Below are 19,069 nucleotides of genomic sequence, written 5' to 3'. Positions count from 1 at the left end.
AGTCAGTGTGAACATGCTGGAAAATATGATCAGCAGCCCTGTGGTGGATTACACTTCCCTGATTTTCAAAGCCGCCTCCTGACAAACCCAGGTCTTGTATGCACACGTATAGACCACAGTGTTTAATGCTGGCAAGTTAGGGTCAGGAGGTTAATAATAAAGGGCCTGATCCCCCAAAGGTGCGAAACACATGCAACTGATGCTGGATGAAGAGCTCGCAGGGTTGGGCCCAATGTGATTGTCATTGAGGAAAGCCATAAAACAAGTACATTGAACTAATAATGTGATCACAGAAACAGTGATTTTTTTAAAAAAATGTAAACAGCAAGAAATTGATAATGGAATCCTATAAAAATCTCCCCAATAAAAACTTAAGATTCAGCCAAGATGTTTAGCTAGCTAGTCATAGTGCTCAATATAGAAGAGAGAGATTGTTTTCCACCTGTGTAATGGGGAGGATTGCCTGTCCCTACCATGCAGGGTGCTGTGAGGATCAATACATTAACAATGATGAGGTGCTCAGACACTACATTCATAGACTCATAGAAATATAAGACCAGAAAGGGACCTCAAGAGGTCATCTAGTCCAGTCCCCTGCACTCACGGCTGGACTAAGTAAAGTGATTGTCTCCAGGGCCTCAAGGGGTATATTTGCTTTTATGGAGCAAAAGCCAACATATCTTTAAATGGTGTTGTGTAGTTAAATGGTGTTGTGAAACTGGGCTTGTGGGCCTCTTGTTCCTCCCCAAACTGGTCACTTCATCAAGCCCTAGTTGCAAGAGAGGAGCAAAATGTTACACCAAGCGAAAAAGCAGGCGGCCTCAGTCTTCTAGCAGAAGTGTATGATATACTGTCATGGGGTGGGGCACAAATGTCGCTGCTCAGTGAGGAAATGTGGTGGAAAAGGCATCCATTCCTTCAATGGTGGGGATAAGAGGAAGCCGGTTCTTCTCTACCCTTGTGCATTGTGTACTCATTGGAATGGTGGCACTTTAAATGAATGCACAAGATACAAAGCAGTAGGGAGCCAGGCCCCACAGCTCTGTCTCAGCCTGAAGTGCAAATTGTAATGAAGAACCTAATACGAGTGCTCTATTTGGTCAGCTTTTCGGAAGTCCTAATCAGTGACAATATGTGGGTCTAAATAGCCGGCAAAATAATGTAATTACAAGGGGACTGTCTCTCCATATTTTCGTACACAATACTTAGCAGAGCAATTATGCAACACAGAGCAGGTTAATGTTGTTTTAAATTAGTTAACCTCTCATTGCTGCTGGGCCCCTCTTGTCAGTAACAGTTGTAATGGCACATCCTTTTAATGATTAAACCATCAAGGAATGTGCCTTCTGTGAGGTGTTCCTTTAAAGCCACCATACATGCTACGTTGTGAGGGCGCCGGTATTACTGGTAGGATCAGGCATTAGCACGGGAGTTGTTACGGAATGTAAATGAATTAGTTCCATAAACCACCTCTGGGCTAATCCCTGGATGTGCGCTTGTGGCTGGAATGACTCCGCACAAGACAGGACTGTTGTCAGGCACTGCAAGAGGGTGATGTAGACATGAAGGATGTTTCACTCCGTCATTGGTGGTAGTCATTAGTGCAGTTCTGCACTAGGGCTGACATTGAGCGGGGCGCTGGGAATCTCTTTGAGTAGCAGTTCCTGGTGAAGGCTTTTCTAGTTCAGCCACAGTTAGCCATCCATCAGTTAATACCACTTTGGGAAGATCTACTCTATTCTGTTGTCATTTTAGATACTTCTACGGAGGCGTGGTAGAATTCAATTTTTAGTTCTTGATCATTTTGATAGATCATATTGATGTTTATTTGTAAGAATCATTTTAGATTTCTATCAATTTACGTTTTCAGTTGTGCAAAATTATAGGTTTTAAGCATTCCCCATTTTATCTATTTAAATATCCATGGCTTTGGGGTGGGGGAAGGTCTGACAATTATTTAGCCAGTAGATTTGAGATTCAAAAAGTTAAAGCTTTGTGAACCATTAAAACACAAATTGTCAACCTCACATGTCAAAATATTCAAAGTAAATATTTTAAATCAACAGATCATGCCTGTTTTTACTGTTCATTTGCTAGTCCATTTGTAATGAGCCTCATTCAAAAGTGTAAATCTCTGGATTTTTGACACTAAGAAGTTCTCAAGCGGCATTTATCTTATTTTACCTATCTATACATTGTAACTATTATCAATGGACGTATTTTTTTCATCGGTTTGTGTATGTAGGTGAAGTCGACATTGGCTGAGATTTAGTAATAAAAATCAAATTCGTCCAAGCCTATTTATATAGCACCCTGGCCTACAGTAGTCAGCAGCAGACGGATTCATAAGGAGTTAATGTTTGATTGGAAGAAACCGAACACCTCCTATTTGTTTTGTAATGTAGTTGCACTCTGTAAGAAGAGTGTCTTTGCTATGCTTTGGGAAGGACTATGAAAGCCTACCTTTAGCAAAGCTGTAATTAATTAGTTGTTTGGTACTCGGACACAGTTTTGATGCAGTCGCTTCCTATGGTCCTTGCTAATTTTGTAGAGAAAACAGTGCATCATGAAATATTAATGTGTCCTCTATGTTAGAACATCTCAAAGCCAAAGAGATCAGCAATTGCCCTTTTTTTTTAACGTACTTTTGCTTTGTTTCAGAAGTATCGACATCTGGGGCGCATGGCATGGGAAGCACCACCACCAGCACCCCTCTTCTCCTCACCGCCACGAGCACCGGGCGCACCACCACCACCTCAGCCGTGGGCAGAAGGAACAGGAGCACGAGCACGCCCTCGCTGGTGGTGGATGTCCCCGATGAAATGACTACACCCCTTCCACCTGCCTCCTCCCAGCTCCCCGCTGTAGGGGCAGAGAGCTGTGAGGCTGTGGAAGCCCGTGAGATCATGTGGTTTAGGACCCGGCAAGGACAGATGGCAAAGCAGCCGTGCCCTATGGGGACAGTAGGTGAGCCCCATTGAAATGGCCTGAGCATGCCATGTTTGGATGCTGGGTGGTGATGTTATTATATAGGAAGTCAGACTCAATGATCTGGTGGTTCCTTCTGGCCTTTAATTCTGTGATGCTGTGCCTCTGTCTCCGTTTGTCTGGTTCTTTCAGTGACTTGGTCAGAGATCTGCTTGCTACTACCATTTATACCGTACACACCGTCTCCTGGCAGGCCGGCCCACATGGCCTGTCACCAGTGGGATAAGCTAATGGTTATTTAGGAAGTGTGGCAGGCAGCTGATGAACTCCCAGCTGTATGAAGGACCAGCTCCTGAGTATGCCTACCACTCCCTGCAAGATCCTGAACACCTTCAACTCCCAGGGAAAACAATGGGAGGCAATATCAGGCCTTGGTACCCCAAGGGAAATGCCCTGTTGAGTACATTATGCAATACACTTTATTGTCTTTATTCTGTATATGGATGAGCCGTGCCTGGGCTGATTGCTCAGGTTTTGGTTGTTTGAAGTTTATCCTAAGTCTTATCCTGTGCCATGGTGGGATTTTGGCTGTTTCCATTGATACCATTTTAAAGATTGTGGCCAAGATTCTCAAACTGGGGTGCATAAAGTTGGGCTCCCTGATCCATAACTAGGCACTTAACTGGGAGCGGCTGATTTGTCAGAACTACCACACAACTCCAGCACCCACTGAAGTTCCGGGGGAAGGAAAGTCAGATTCCCCTGTCAAATACATACAGGAGAGCTGGCCAAAAAATGGGATTTTTTTTTTGAAAAGCAAAAGTTCAAAATTATTTTTTTCTCTGACATGTCAAACAACTGGATTTTTATTTTTTATTGACCAAAATGTTTAAGAAAAAATTGTCTGGTGAAAATGTTCAGGAGATTTTTAGCCAGTTCTAGTCAGGGACGGATTAATCTTTTTTGGGTCCTGGCACCCGGACCATGGCCCCACCCCTACCCAAGGCCCCGCCCGTGCTCCGCCCTGAGGCCCCGCCCCTGCACGGCCTCTTTGCCCCAGACCCTGCTGACGCTCCACCTCAAGGCCCTTCCCTTGCTCAGAGAGGGAGCTGGGGTTGTATCCCCAGTAGGCTAATGTATAAGGCATTAGCCTGCTATACTAGAGACTATGGGTTCAAGCCCTGTCTGGGGTTAAAAGCTCTTCTCCCTTTTTGGAGGGAATGAGCGACAGGGAATAGATCACTTGATGATTACCTGTTCTGTTCATTCCCTCTGGGGCAAGGTGGCACTGGCCACTCTCAGAAGACAGGATACTGGGCTAGATGGACCTTTGGTCTGACCCAGTATGGCCATTCTTATTTTCTTATTAGAGGAGGAAGCGGCAGGTGGGGAAGAGGCCGAGTGGAGGTGGAGCGAACAGGCAGGGCCTCTTTTGAGCATGGGCCTGGTGCCACAGTTCCACTGATGTCATTGTAAATCTGGTACTGGTTCTAGTATCCAATTTTGAGAACCTGTATGCCAATAAGATATGAGGAAGGTGGCGGGAATTCACTAAAGAGCAACAAAAAATTAATACAGGGTTGAAAGAAGTGGAGAAAAGTTTAAAAGAGCAAAACATGTTGGGTCTTAGTTTTTCAGTGCTGTGCAGCTTGTGTCATCATTTACATCTGTGTGCACTGCTTCTGATCCTTCTTTCACACCAGGTGAGGTGAATAGAGTAAAACAGATATAAACCCTGTGTTTGTGAGAGGAGAATTGGACCCAGTGAGTGCAGAGTGGGCATAAAATAGTACTTCTGGTGCCTTTTAGAGGCACTTTATGCAGATGTAAATGAATACACAAAGTTTAGGTCATTGGAGGATCAGGCCCATTGCTCAGCTGTATGACGACCAAGGGGAGAATAAAATAATCGTCTATAAAGTCCTGGTCATAAAATGAAGGAAAGAAAGGAAGCAAAAGAAAAGTTAGGCTGAATATCAGGAGCCATCTTCTAACAGCGAGGTCTATGAGGCTGTGGAATAGCCTTTGTAGAGAATCTCTCTGCCCCATTGCATGAATTATAGAAAACTAGATTGGATGAAGTATTTTGGAATATGGAAAAATTCCCCACGGGCAGAGGATGGTCCAGAGCGGCCAATAGGCCTTTCCTAGCTCTAATTTCTGTGATTCATATGATTCATTAAAGCTGCCACGTGTTGTCAGTGCACCTGTTCCTGCTCCCTTTGAAGACATCAGCAAAGCACTCTTTGACTTCCATGGGAGTAATATCAGGCCCCACATCTCATTTACTTCCCTATTGAAAAGTTTGGCTCTTCAGTGCAGAGCACCTTATGGGATGCAGGCTCTTTAATCTAACATCTCTGCTTCCTTGCCTTCTAAAGATGTCTTGCCGAGCCATTGAGACTGAGTTTCTCTTTGTCTGTAAGCTCCTGGTATATTTTGCTGTTTTTTTTCAGGAGAGTGCTTAGGAAGTATTTCCCCTAAAGTCCCTTTTGTCACTAGGTGTGTGGTGGTGGGGATGGGGGGAGCGTGAGTTAAAAGGACCGTATTGCATCGTATTTGTAGCTATCAAACTTGGTGTGTTTCCATCCATGCGGTTCCAGGGCTTTACAGTGCCGCAGAAGCTTCATCAAACGGCAGGGGAGAGGGATGGTGAGTCTGAGGGACTGATTTTGGAGTCACAGGGGGGCAAAGCAAAGAGAAAGCCTTGCCTGTTGGTTAGGGCAGTAGCCTAGGACTTGTGGGACCCAGGTTCACTTTCCTCCTCTGTCACGGGCTCCCTGTGTAGCCTTGGACAAGGCAAGTAGTCTGTCAATGCCTCGGTTCCTTAGCTGTGAAATGGAGATAATGGTACTTCCCTACTTCCCAGAGGCATTGTGAGGATAAATACATTAAAGATTGTAAGGTGCTCGGATACTATATTAATGTGGGCCAGACATATCTTCCCATTGAGGTCCTCAAAACATAGCTTACATGGGTTGCAAATGTTGGCTACACTTTCTCTCATTATGAAATGATTGAAGCCTGTGAAAATAAACCCTGGCTTATTAACACATTTGCTAGCAGATAATAGAGTCCTGTGTTGTCTTTTTAGGTGTTTCAACTTTCCTGTGTCTTGCTCCTGATGGGATCTGGGACCCACAAGGGCCGGACCTCAGCAACTGCTCTTCTCCCTGGGTCAACCACATCACACAGAAGGTAAAGTTCTACTGTCAAAGAACCTTCATTGAGCCTGTGTGCTGGGGTTTTGTCAGTTACATTGCGTCATATTTATCTGACATCTCTGGTACCAAAGGTGACAAAGGAAACAGTGCTTAAACCAAAACATAATAATAACAGATGTGATGGCCACACCAACAACTTGTGATGCCCTGGCACAAAAGCAAGCCATCCTTGGGCTATAGAATGGGGTGGAGCAGGAATTTTAAAGGCCTGGTGCCTGTAGCACTGGGAGGATGGGGAGAATTGGAAAATAAGATTTAAACTAACGCAGCCAATTAGAAAAGGGAAAGGAGAGGAGAGACCTTGAGTTTGAGAGGGTAAAGTGATACAAGAATGTTGAAATATGAGATTATCAAGAAAGGGATCTTTTTCCCTCGTGTGTCCTAATGATTTTTCTGGTTCTTTGTAACCATAGAATAATCCTGTAATGAAATCTTTCCCAATGACACAATTGCACAGTACAATTGGGTTTCCATATTGAAGACTGGCTCGCTATTTTCAATTTCTCTTAAGGCATGAAAGCCTAGTCCCTGTGAACGTTTCTGGCGCTTACATTCTGGCCCCCAGTGCAGTCAAACAATGGCTTTTGTTACTTTTGATCAGACTTTCCACCGCATGGAAAACTACAGAGAGGATAGTTAATGGGGATGTAAAGCCAGCATTCCAGAGAAAAGGGAACTAGGAACCGGAGTATATTGGATCAGCCAATGGAAATAAAAACAATCTACCCCCTATCTTTTGACAAAGTTCTATGATGAATGTTTTGTAGCTCTTCATCATTTATCAGTGTTAAAAGTACATTAACATGTGACAGTAAAAGCTCTCCGACTCAGAAATGAACAGGCCCAGTTTGGCTGCAATACACTGAACATTTTTGTTATCGGTGCTCAGTGGTGCTGTCAGCTGATTGCATTACAAATGGAGACCAGATGTGTGTTTACACCACAGAGTCTGCGGGCTGAATCCTTGTTATAGCAATTGATGTGAATTTATTCACTCCTTATGACTAAGTAAAAGTGTCCTGGTATGACAAACTAGCTGTGCGGCTGCGTGTCTGAAGGATTGCTCTTCCGAGTAGGCCTTGCAAATGAACAGTGTGGGGAGACCCTGCAGGAAACAGCATTGCTCTTTTGTCTCTCTCTCGCTCACTCTCCTTTTTTAACTACCTTGAGGCTCAGTAACCCCGCCAGACCATTAACACAGCCGCCCCCCCGTAGGTGGCATGACAGATAAGCTGTATCCCCTCCCTAAAACATGGCAGGATAATGATTAGTACTGCTCTGCACACTGCAAACATTGGGAGCCTGGTGCCCCTCGACTTTACTGCAGCACGGCCCGGACAGAAGGGTAGGTAACTCTCTCACGATGTGATCAGACTTGCTGATTAATAAAGACTGCGTTTGCTGCCATTAGCAGCTGTGCGGTTTTTATTTTATTACCCACTGACCTATCCCGGAGGGGTTAATATTACTCATGCTAGTCATAATTCATCTCGGCAGCTGGGAGTCCTCTTGCAGCTTGCTGAAGATGGCTGGGCCATTAGCCGTGTGCAGGGCGGGGGGGAATAATAACCTGGACTGATGAAATCCCCATCAAGATTAGGCTTATTTTATTTCACACCCCAGATGTCATTTGGGCAGTGGAGTTGTTCCGTTTCATTTGTGAGGCGCTTTCAAAACAGGCTGAAAATTAAGGGCCGGGTTTTCAAAAGTCCTCAGCATTGACGACGGGTTCCCCAAAGCCATCTGCTTCCAAGCAGCTCCATTCTTCTTCATGGGAGCTTAGCACTTCGGAAGACTTGGCGCTTTCATTAGGTGCCTAAGTGGGAGCTGAGCTCTTTTGAAAATCCAGCTATGTAGGGCCCTGATCTGAAATCCACGGAGGTCAGTGGAAAAACTCCCATTGACTCCAAAGGGCTGTAGCCCTGGTTTAGGTGTCTAAGTGGGCACTGCTGGACTCTTCTGCTAACCTGGCTGTAAAGGCCCAGCCACCTTGGTGTGTGTGTGTGTGAGAGAGAGAGAATCCCAGGGGTAAAATCCAGAAGGGCTGTTGCTAGGTGTGAGGGGTGGATGGGGAGGAACCACTGCCAGCTTTCTCCTGCACTTCTCCAAAGCTGCAGAAGGGGCCTTTCATCTCCAGAAGCCACCCAGGGCCTTCCCTGGCCTGCTTTCCAACACGGCTGCAGCTGCATGTGATACATCCTGCTGCCCGGGCTCCTTTCTAGGAGCCCAGGGATATGGGCAAGAGGAAGAGCAGGCCACGGGAACTGAAGCCAGCTCTGCTGCAGTGACAGGGAGCACAGCCGGCTCACCTTCCTACGTTCACTGATGGATCTCCATGGTTCTGTTCTCCCCTCTGCCTCTCCTGCCAGAGACGTGGGGGAGGGCAGCCCTGCTTGGAGGAGGTGGCAGCATTGGGAGAAATACTCCTTTGGCAGAGATGGGCTCTGCCTGCATGCTCCCTCTTCCCGGCCCTCATGCTCCTGTCCCATTAGAGTTCCTCCTACTGTTGTCTCTGGGATCCGGGCTATAGAGGCAGAGGGTGGGAGTCCCCCATACAGCATTCAGGGAAACCGTTAAGAGCTTTAGTTGATCGGGCCTCTTAATTTTGTGTCCCTAAAAATAGGCTGGCCCCCACACAATAAAAAAACATCACTGACTCCTTATGCTGATTTTAGGAGCATTTGCTCTTACTATGCACCAGCCATTGACCCACACAGAGCATAGTATTAAAAGTTTTACAATCCTGTATTAGCTTCCATTACAGTCATTGTGCTTGATGGGGATTCGGAATGGATATCCACCGCGGCAATTCATTGGCCTCCTGACATTTACTTTAACTCTATTGTAGATGCCTACAGTGCCCTCATAACACAGCAGGAGAATAAACTTGCCAAATGTATTGAGTTATGCACTGCTACATGTAGTAAGAAGCAGCAGAAGGGTCATCTTTGGATCCGTTGCATTGTCCTGATTTTGAGGTCATGTTATCAGCCTGACGCTGTTTGTTTTACCGCTTGCTTTCATCAGTCACAGCCTTTCCGCCCAGTGTGTGATTTCTCTGAAGATGTCCCGGCGGCCGTTTTAGTTGTGGGTGCTGCCTGGGAGAACAACTGTCTCCTTATCTCATCTTCTAGCCGTGTGAAAAAACAGCCTCCTTTGCATCAGAATATTCCGGGCCATTTCTCTTAGATAGGAGCGGAAAGTAAACAAGCAGGAAACGAAAAAATGAATAAATAAAATACATTTAAATACAATTAACCCCCCCCCACACACACACACACACATATATATATATATATATATCCAGGGTACACAGCTTGCTTGTTCACATTACTGTATACCAAATACAAAGACAGACAAAGATTTGTGTGTCACCTTAACAGTGACACCATTGCAGAAGCCTGAGGTGACCTATGCAAGAAAGAGGCACGTCTCTGAGCAAGGGAGATTGGGCAGGGACTGGGGGGCAGGGCAGGGATTTGTGTGTGGTAGGAATTTGTTAACAGAGCGAGAAAAATGAGTTCCCTCTGCTCAGCCATCTCTCCCTCCTCAGCTTCCCTCCCTCTTTCCCCTCCACCACCGGCTGTTTGGATGAGGTCGGCGAAAACACTGTCCATCTTTCTGTGCTCCCGTTTCTGTCTTCTCCAAGTCTTGGGCCCATTTGTAATGTTTCTATCGTGATCACACCTAGAGCTCCCAATCAGAATCAGGGCCCAAATGTATCAAGAACAGGATCTACAAAAAACAAAACCAAACACATGGTTTTGTCAGCCTGACAGGGACAGCAGGAAAGCTACTTAGACGAGACATACTCACTGTTAAGGGACATGCTCCATAGGGCCAAATATGTAATCTTTACTTTGTGCTTATTCAGTTATTGACACCAATGGGAGTTCTACATGCATAAGGACTACAGGGGAGTCACATTTTACATGGGGGTTAGGTTCTGAAGTCAGCACGTAAGGTGAAAATCACATATAGTCAAACGCTCATTGAGTGGAATGGCGGGCGGAATCGCCCACACTACAGGTACAGTATTTAAATTGTTATTTTTCCCTTTTTTGTTTTTTGTTTTGGCGAGCGCGTATAGTTAAAATTGCGTAAGATAAATGCACCTATGATGCAACTCCACTGTATAAGATAGGGCTTTTATACAAGAATTGCCTTTCTTTAGGAAAAGAAGCCTCACCCATTAAGGTTTATTTTTCTTCCTTTGGTTTGTGGAACATCGCTTTCAAAATTCTGTTGTGTTTCCCTAAGGAGTCTATGAGCAGGCGATATTTGGGAATTCTCAGCTGTGCTGTTGTTGCTGCACAGCAGTTACATAATGAATGTTAAGTGCGAGTTTGAATTAGATGGCTATCCAGTGTGCGTATGGACCCCAGAATTTTAAAGACGATATTCTAGGAGTGCACGTTGGAATGAATGTGGCTATATGCTTATGGTACAGGGAAGGTGCATTGTGGGACGTGAAATTGTGTGCTAGTTATACAGGTATTGGGATGCAATGCCAATCTTCACAGCACAGTGGGTGGAATCTGTCTATCTATGTAGGCATTTTTATTTGTCATATAATGGATTCAATACATTTCATAATTATACAAATTTCATGAAATTCTTTGCATAAAGTATTTCAATTTGTTTGTCATTGGTTCTTCACCTCTGGCCAGTCGAAAGTGTCTGTCTGTCTGTGGTATGTCTGTCTATCACTCAGTGTGTGTGTGTACATGCAGACATAGGTGGGTAGGTGTACTATATCTATCATTCTCTATGCAGGGGTTTGAAACTCATTTTTGGAGAAGGCCAAATTCCATTTTATAACCTGGTCCCTGGACTGAACTTGGGCACCTCTGCTACCCTTAAAGGATCTCCCATGGGTATCAAGAGGGGGTCGCACAAAGATAAAGTGTAGCTCATGGCCCTTGTGGAGGTTTTCAGATTCATGCAAGTGATGCCGGAGCCCATGTCATATTAACTTTTAATCCCTTAGCTACTTTTGAAAATCCCTTGCTTAGTATGGTAAGTAAAGCCATGGAGGAGTCTGAAGTTGGCTCTTAAGTCCATGTTCAGGCATCTTGGCCAAAGTGCTGAGCAGTGGCTCTGAATAAAGTTGGTGGCAGTGGTGGGATGTTCAATACTTTGTGAATGTTGTTACTGACTTAGGAGCCTAAGTGAAGATTGCCAAATTCAACTTTAGGTTCCTAGTTAGGAAAATCCCGGGTAAACCTTTACTGTCATCTTCATTATTAGGAGTTATGTCCTATTCAGCCTCGCTCAGTGGGAAAGTATTCTCACCTTAAGACCACAGCTATTTCTGCCCTTTCTCTCTCTCCTTTCTCCATCCTCCTTTCTCTGTCTTCGTCCCCCATCTCTCTCTTTGTTTGTCTCTCTTAATTTTCTTCCCTCTGCATCTTGTTCCCTGCAACTGCTCCCAGTCCCCACCTGCATGGGCTTCTCACCCAGCCTGTTCCCCGGTCCAGCTGATAAAATGATCGGCAATTAAATGGTTAATGATACCATGGAGAGTGTTGTCATTAGGTTTCAGAGTCAACACACACTCCAGTTATATGAACAAGGAGTGGGGGTGTCAGCATTCCCTCAGCTATTGATTGACTATCTGCAGACTCAAGAGGTACTTCTACGCTGCAAAGAAAAACCCGCGGCGTCAAGTCTCGGGGCCTGGGTCGATTGACTCGGACTCATGAGGCTAAAATTAGCAGTTAGACGTTTCCGCTCAGGCTGGAGCCCAGGCTCTCAAATCCAACCAGGGGGAAGGGTCTCAGAGCCCGGGCTCCAGCCCAAAGTGAGAATGTCTACACTGTGATTTTAATCCCCACAGTCCAAGCCCTGCAAGTCCGAGTCAGTTGACCTAGACTCTGAGACTTGGTACCATGGGTTTTTCTTTGCTGTGTAGAGGTACCCAATAAGACAATCCTTGCTTCTAATTTGGAAGGTTAACTTCACGGTTGTGAGGGCTAGAAACGTATTTGAAATGAAAGCATATGTAGGACACATGAGTGTATCAAACAGGCGAGGTGTTTGACACCTCTGATCAATGGTGTTTGTCTCGCTAATTTGTTTGTTCTGATTGTTATTGTGCAAGGCTGTGGGAGATGCCTGTAGTGGTCAATAGATGATCGTCTTCTATAGAAGCTCGACTTTGTGACTGCTCAGCGTAATAGATAGCTCCAGGCTGCACCTAAGTGCAAGCTCTGGTTTGCCTGCTGTTAGATATATGTGAAGTAATCATTAGATAATGTAGTTGCTGATTACAGTTGTAAACAGAGGTGGATTCACTGAAGCATTTTAAAGACAGGTTTTGACTAGATCTGACTATTGTGAATGGAAACCCGAGTGATGCCAGAAAAGTGACCCTAATGTTAACTTCATCTGGTGCAGAGGCCTTATGTAGTTGTAATAGTTTCCAGCTCTTACCTGTGGGTGGTTCTAATTTTGATAGAGTCCTAGCACAGCTTGAAGATTGTTGTGTGCTCTGGAAGAAAGTAAGTCATAAAAGACTCCTCTTCCGCATGAGAACGATAACAGCAAAGATGTGGTTGAAAAGAGTTTTATAGCCTGGAAGCTCAAGAGACATTTGTGTGATATTTATTTTTGGCCCCACTGACATATTTCCCCATTAGAAACAGGATGGCAGTGAGCTTTGGGGAAGGAAGTTTGCTGAGAGATGGTGAGCTAACCCTAAAAACAGCCATACGGATCTGCGAAGCAATGGAACAAGCCAAACTGCAGTCACAAGCTTTCCATGAAGCGGAGAGTCAAGGAAGCACACATGAGGGTATCGCTCAGAGGGGCACAAAGGACAGACATGAGAAGAAAACCCAGGGGGTCGCAGTCAGCACAAGGAAGAGCACAAAACCAGAAGGCAGGGTGATGTCTGTGTAGGAATTGACGAAGTGAATATGCACATACAGACTGTCTAGCATCTGGCCAAAAGTGCAGCATTTGTTGTGAGTGCAACCAATTTGCAAACCCATGCAGGCAAAAGGAAAAGGTAAATGCTTTGAAGGATTACATTGATAACCTCAGTGGTGAAAAGCTGTACAGCGATTCCATATCGCAGTCGTCATTGGCAAAGACTGGCCTATTACCCTTAAAGCCCAGGGAATGGAAATTGCATATAAAGTGGACGCAGGTACTGAAATTAAGGTGTTACCGGTATGACTGTGACACATTCTGACTGAGAGATGCCAATTTATGAAATAAGCAAATATCCTGAGAACACACATTGCCCTGTTTCTGCATCGGGAAGATGCCGTATCACCCTGATATATGACATACAGAGAAGTAAATGCTGAAATTGTTACAAGGCCTGGAATACATATCTTAGGCCTGGAATCAGGCTAGCCATTGGAACTGATGTTTATTTTAGGAAGACCAAAGACAGAGTAGGCCCACTGCTCAGTGAAGAGGGAGAAACAGTAACAGGAAACTTGGAAATGGCAGAGATGCTTAATGACTTCTTTGTTTCGGTCTTCACTGAGAAGTCTGAAGGAATGCCTAACATAGTGAATGCTAATGGGAAGGGGATAGGTTTAGCAGATAAAATAAAAAAATAACAAGTTAAAAATCACTTAGAAAAGTTAGATGCCTGCAAGTCACCAGGGCCTGATGAAATGCATCCTAGAATACTCAAGGAGCTAATAGAGGAGGTGTCTGAGCCTCTAGCTATTATCTTTGGAAAATCATGGCAGACTGGAGAGATTCCAGAAAACTGGAAAAGGGCTATATAAAAAAGGAAATAAAAACAACCCAGGAAACTACAGACCAGTTAGTTTAACTTCTGTGCCAGGGAAGATAATGGAGCAAGTAATTAAGGAAATCATCTGCAAACACTTGGAAGGTGGTAAGGTGATAGGGAATAGCCAACATGGATTTGTAAAGAACAAATCGTGTCAAACCAATCTGATAGCTTTCTTTGATAGGATAACGAGTCTTGTGGACAAGGGAGAAGCGGTGGATGGGGTATACTTAGGCTTTAGTAAGGCGTTTGATACGGTCTCGCATGATATTCAAGATTGCAAGTGCTTTGGAGGACAGGGTCATAATTCAAAATGATTTGGACAAATTGGAGAAATGGTCTGAGGTAAACAGGATGAAGTTTAACAAAGACAAATGCAATGTGCTCCACTTAGGAAGGAAAAATCAGTTTCACACATACAGAATGGAAAGAGACTGTCTGGGAAGGAGTACGGCAGAAAGGGATCTAGGGGTTATAGTGGACCACAAGCTAAATATGAGTCAACAGTTTGATGCTGTTGCAAAAAAAGCAAACATGATTCTGGGATGTATTAACAGGTGTGTTGTGAGCAAGACACGAGAAGTCATTCTTCCACTCTACTCTGCGCTGGTTAGGCCTCAACTGGAGTATTGTGTCCAGTTCTGGGCACTGCATTTCAAGAAAGATGTGGAGAAATTGGAGAAGGTCCAGAGAAGAACAACAAGAATGATTAAAGGTCTTGAGAACATAACCTATGAAGGGAGGCTGAAATAATTGGGTTTGTTTAGTTTAGAAAAGAGAAGACTGAGAGGGGACATGATAGCAGTTTTCAGGTATCTAAAAGGGTGTCATAAGGAGGAAGGAGAAAACTTGTTCACCTTAGCCTCTAAGGATAGAACAAGAAGCAATGGGCTTAAACTGCAGCAAGGGAGGTTTAGGTTGGACATTAGGAAAAGGTTCCTAACTGTCAGGGTGGTTAAACACTGGAATAAATTGCCTAGGGAGGTTGTGGAATCTCCATCTCTGGAGATATTTAAGAGTAGGTTAGATAAATGTCTATCAGGGATGGTCTAGACAGTATTTGGTCCTGCCATGAAGGCAGGGGACTGGACTCGATGACCTCTCGAGGTCCCTTCCAGTCCTAGAATCTATGTATAACAGGACTTGACTCAGAACACCATAACTTAAGTGGAAAAATGCTTAAAGGATTTAGGGACATTAACAGTAACATGGCAAGTGGCCTTAAGACTGTGCGCCTTTTTTATCATATGTGCAGCCAGCACCTTTCCTGTGGCTGTGAGGAGCAACTTACAGTGGAGGAACCTACAGACTCTGGGTGCATTTTGCTGGCAGTGGTTGGAGAAAACTTTTGGGCCTGAATATGCCAGCGTGAGGCGGGAGCTCTAGCACATGCTAGCCAGACGTGAAATCTGGGGGGGAAATGTCAGGGTTCAAAGTCTTCACCCTTCTGGATGCATCAGATTAGTTTTGGCAAATGTTCCTAACTCAAGAGAGTTCTTGATGGCATTTTAATGTCTTTTGACAGGCACCATTTCCAACGCCTCTGCTTTGGTGTTTGTTTAGCCTCTGTTATATTCTATAGAACGGTGTAGCAGCTCCTGGGCCGCATAGATGCTTTTATCATTTGGGACAACACAGAATAAGAACCCAATGACAGGCCTGTATAAAATTCCGTAGGTTGCTAGGGACAATGCACTGAAACTGAATAAAACGAAGTCCTGACTGCAAAGGAAGAGGACTCTTGTATTTGGCGGACTCATCTTCATTACAACGTGGAGACCTACTTTAAACACAATGACCTGTGGCACCTGGAAGGATACAAACACATGTGGCCTAGAACCACTGGGCTCACTAACAATATGGTGGACGTACAAGTTTCTGAAACCATCTACCGGCTCAACTACACACACACACACACACACACACACACACACACACACACACACACACACTAATTTTATAAGCCCCAGTGACTCATTGAAGGTCACCAGTTATTTTAGGAATTAGAGGAAATGAAAGATAAAAGTTTTAAATGAATTGTTTTAGAACAAAAGGGAGGAATGTGTGGAATAGCTGTTACCATTCTGCAAGACTACTAGCAGTATTTGAAGAGGACAAGAAGTCAGCCACCATACTAGAATGCAGAGCTCTTTGACTGCTCATCAGAGCAGAGAGTGGCAGGCACCTTTTAAAAGTAGAACCTGGTCTTGGTGGTATGAGATGCATGAACAGTAAGGTTAAAATAATTTAATCCTTGAATATAAGTTGTCATTGTTTTAATGGAAAGAACAATTCTCTGAAGATGAGTATATGAGCATCTTCACTCTGGTTTCATTAAATCAGACAGTCGTTGCTGTTGAATTGATGGTAGTTATTCATTTATAAAGACAGTTAATTGATTTACATGGAGACAGAAGCTCTGCCTGCTATTTCTGTTTCTACAATCCAGCATTTACATAGGCACCCAAAATGGGCGAACAAGAGAAATATCTGATTTTGTCTATTGGACGATAATTCGATAGTGGCCTTTCACCCTGGAGGGAATTTGTAACTTGGTTTATACCCGCTTCTGTACAATTTCCCTTCGCCCCAGTACAAAGCCAGCAAGGTAAAACAGCTCAAGGTAAGGATGAAAGCCCAAAAAGGAAACGAATGTGCCAGGGCAATGCCAGGTTCAGGTTTGGTTTAGGTGATACTGAGATTCAGGAGTCTGTTAATGATGCAGGTATTAAAATCTCTAAACTCCAGTATATTCCAAATAGCCTATTTGCCGGTCCCTACTGGAGGCTCCTCTGTGATGGCACAGGAAAGCTTGGTCCCTTGTTTGAAGTTGACTTTGTGTGTTTTCATGCTGCCAGTCAGAAGATGCAGTAAGCCATTAAATTCAAGCTTTAAGATTAAACAGTAAAGTGATTGAGGTGAAGCACTCCCGCTGTTTAATATGGCTCCCAAATTGCAGCAATGGCCAACGTATTAAACGGCTCTTCTTTTCAGCAGTGCCTTGAATGGCTGAATACGCTTCTACTTATTAAATCAAAGTTATGAAAATTGCTGTTTGTTTCCTCGTTAATGTGGGTTATAGCAGTCTAATTTTGTTCCTTTTTATGAGAAGTCAGTTTTGCTGTGGAGACCAGTAGCTGAAATGTAACTTCTTTCTTCATCATCAAGTAATCTGCTGGGCTTGAGAGATACTGTTATTTTGATGATAAGCCCATGCATAGTTGCACACTGATTGTGCGAGGGCAGGTATTGAGATGTTACCGTATGGCTGAAGAAAACAGGAATTCCATTGTGTAATTCCATTTAAGGCAGCTGCACCTACTTTCCCACCTCCACATCTTTATTTTTGTTACAATAATTGCTGGCAAATTTACAGTACAAAGGAATACCGTGCCCACAGATTCCAGTACCGTGGAGTTATAGGGCCTGATTCTGATCTCACTGCACTGGTGGAAATGGGGAAGCAACTCCACTGAAGTCAGTGCAGTCACACTGGCAAGAAAGCAGTGTGTGTTTAATCAGATTCAGCACCACTGATTTTAAATCATGAAATCTCTTGTGCTGTGTTTCCTGCTTGAACCTTCATTTTGCAAAACAGTTTGCTGTCTTAACTTGCTGTGTGTAGGGGGGACTGCAGAATGATTAAAATAAAATACAAAATTGCTGCATTGCTGCAGGGAAAAATTGCATAAAATTGTTAAACATTTGCATCACCCTTTAATTTTTCTGCTTTGCCCACTCTGACACACAGCTGTCTTTCACAGGAAAATGAGTAATTTAGGTTAGCCTACTTGCAAACTGAGACAGATTAAAACATAGGGGTAATTGACGATATTTACATTCACAGCAAAGATCCAAGCTGATGGTACAATGAGCCTTATGCATGCATCTAAAAGGAGAAAATAGGGTCCTTTTCCTTCTACACTTTTTACCACTTAGCCAGGAACAGTGAAACATCTTTCCGTTTTCTCCTGTCCTTCAACTCCTAGCTGAAGTCCGGGGAGACAGCTGCCAACATTGCCAGAGAGCTTGCAGAGCAGACAAAAAATCACTTGAACGCTGGAGACATCACGTATTCAGTCCGAGCCATGGACCAACTGGTGGGCTTGCTGGATGTGCAGCTCCGAAACCTGACTCCAGGTGGGAAAGACAGTGCTGCGCGCAGTTTAAACAAGGTAAGACGCGAAGGCCTTGGGAACGGTGAGGAGGATAAGCAGGAGTTGTGCTTTCTCCAGAGAGGTGTTAGAAGGCCTCGCTATTGCCAGTGTTAGAATGTGATTCTTTCTGAGTAGATGGGAGCACATGGCCGTTTTCATTTGCAATGTATTTTTAGTCTGTCGAGTTGTGGAACAGTTGTTAATGCCAGGTGTGCTGCTAATGTTGGAAAATGTCTGCACTCAAATGCTTAGCAGAATAAACTCCATGAGGCTGATTTTGTTCCCAGCTACCATGCATGAGTGCAACTCGAGAGAAACTCTGTTGAGGCAATTGGAAATCTTCTGGATTTACACCTATGCGACTGGTAGTGGAATTTTGCCCAGTGAATCTATTGCTGAATCCATTTGTGAAATGCCCCTCATACTCTAAACCACACAATGAGGGATCTGGGTTTATAAAAATCCTAGTCAATGAATTTACCTTGACGGGAGGAGGGGAAAGGTATTTGGAAATGACAAAGTGAATGTTAATTAGCAAAACACTTTTATTTAAAATAGCACAACCTGGCAAGGTAATTTAACATTGGACAGTTCTTTTTATGTCTAACTTTTTCCAGGGCTACCTTTTGTATCATATGATTACTGTGTAGTTCCTGTGATGTCTAGATGGAAAATATTGTTCTCTTGATGGCAATTTAAATGTTAAAGATCGGGAAGTGGTTGATAGTTGAATTCTTAGCTGTGGAGTTCATACAAATAAATTTGCTCCTTTAAGGTGAAATCCACTCCTGTGTAAAATGTCATCCTAGGGCTTTCACATCACTTAAGTATCAGTTTAGCCCACAAAATAGGACCTATATGGAATTAAAGTGGTAGTTCATATAGACCTTGCATTGGCCCTTAAGACAAAGAATAGATCCCTCAGATTGACTGAAGAAGTGGGCTGTAGCCCACGAAAGCTTATGCTGAAATAAATTTGTTAGTCTCTAAGGTGCCACAAG

General features: G+C 44.0%; 1 protein-coding gene across 28 annotated transcripts in view; it reads left to right on the top strand.

The window, feature by feature from the left end:
* ADGRL3 (adhesion G protein-coupled receptor L3) overlaps positions 1–19,069 on the top strand; it is an 802,265-nt gene that overhangs the window by 600,693 nt on the left and 182,503 nt on the right. For 20 of the 28 annotated variants that reach the window (XM_054030154.1, XM_054030153.1, XM_054030156.1 and 17 more), the window contains 3 exons: positions 2,662–2,967; positions 6,023–6,126; positions 17,901–18,086. In XM_054030154.1, the coding sequence (XP_053886129.1) occupies positions 2,662–2,967; positions 6,023–6,126; positions 17,901–18,086 (596 nt within the window). The remainder of the gene's footprint in view (positions 1–2,661; positions 2,968–6,022; positions 6,127–17,900; positions 18,087–19,069) is intronic. The other 8 variants (XM_054030135.1, XM_054030127.1, XM_054030137.1 and 5 more) reach the window with 1 other exon arrangement.

The sequence above is a fragment of the Malaclemys terrapin genome, chromosome 5, assembly GCF_027887155.1.
Source record: "Malaclemys terrapin pileata isolate rMalTer1 chromosome 5, rMalTer1.hap1, whole genome shotgun sequence".
Taxonomy (NCBI): domain Eukaryota; kingdom Metazoa; phylum Chordata; order Testudines; family Emydidae; genus Malaclemys; species Malaclemys terrapin.
This window is presented reverse-complemented; position numbering and strand designations above follow the sequence as displayed.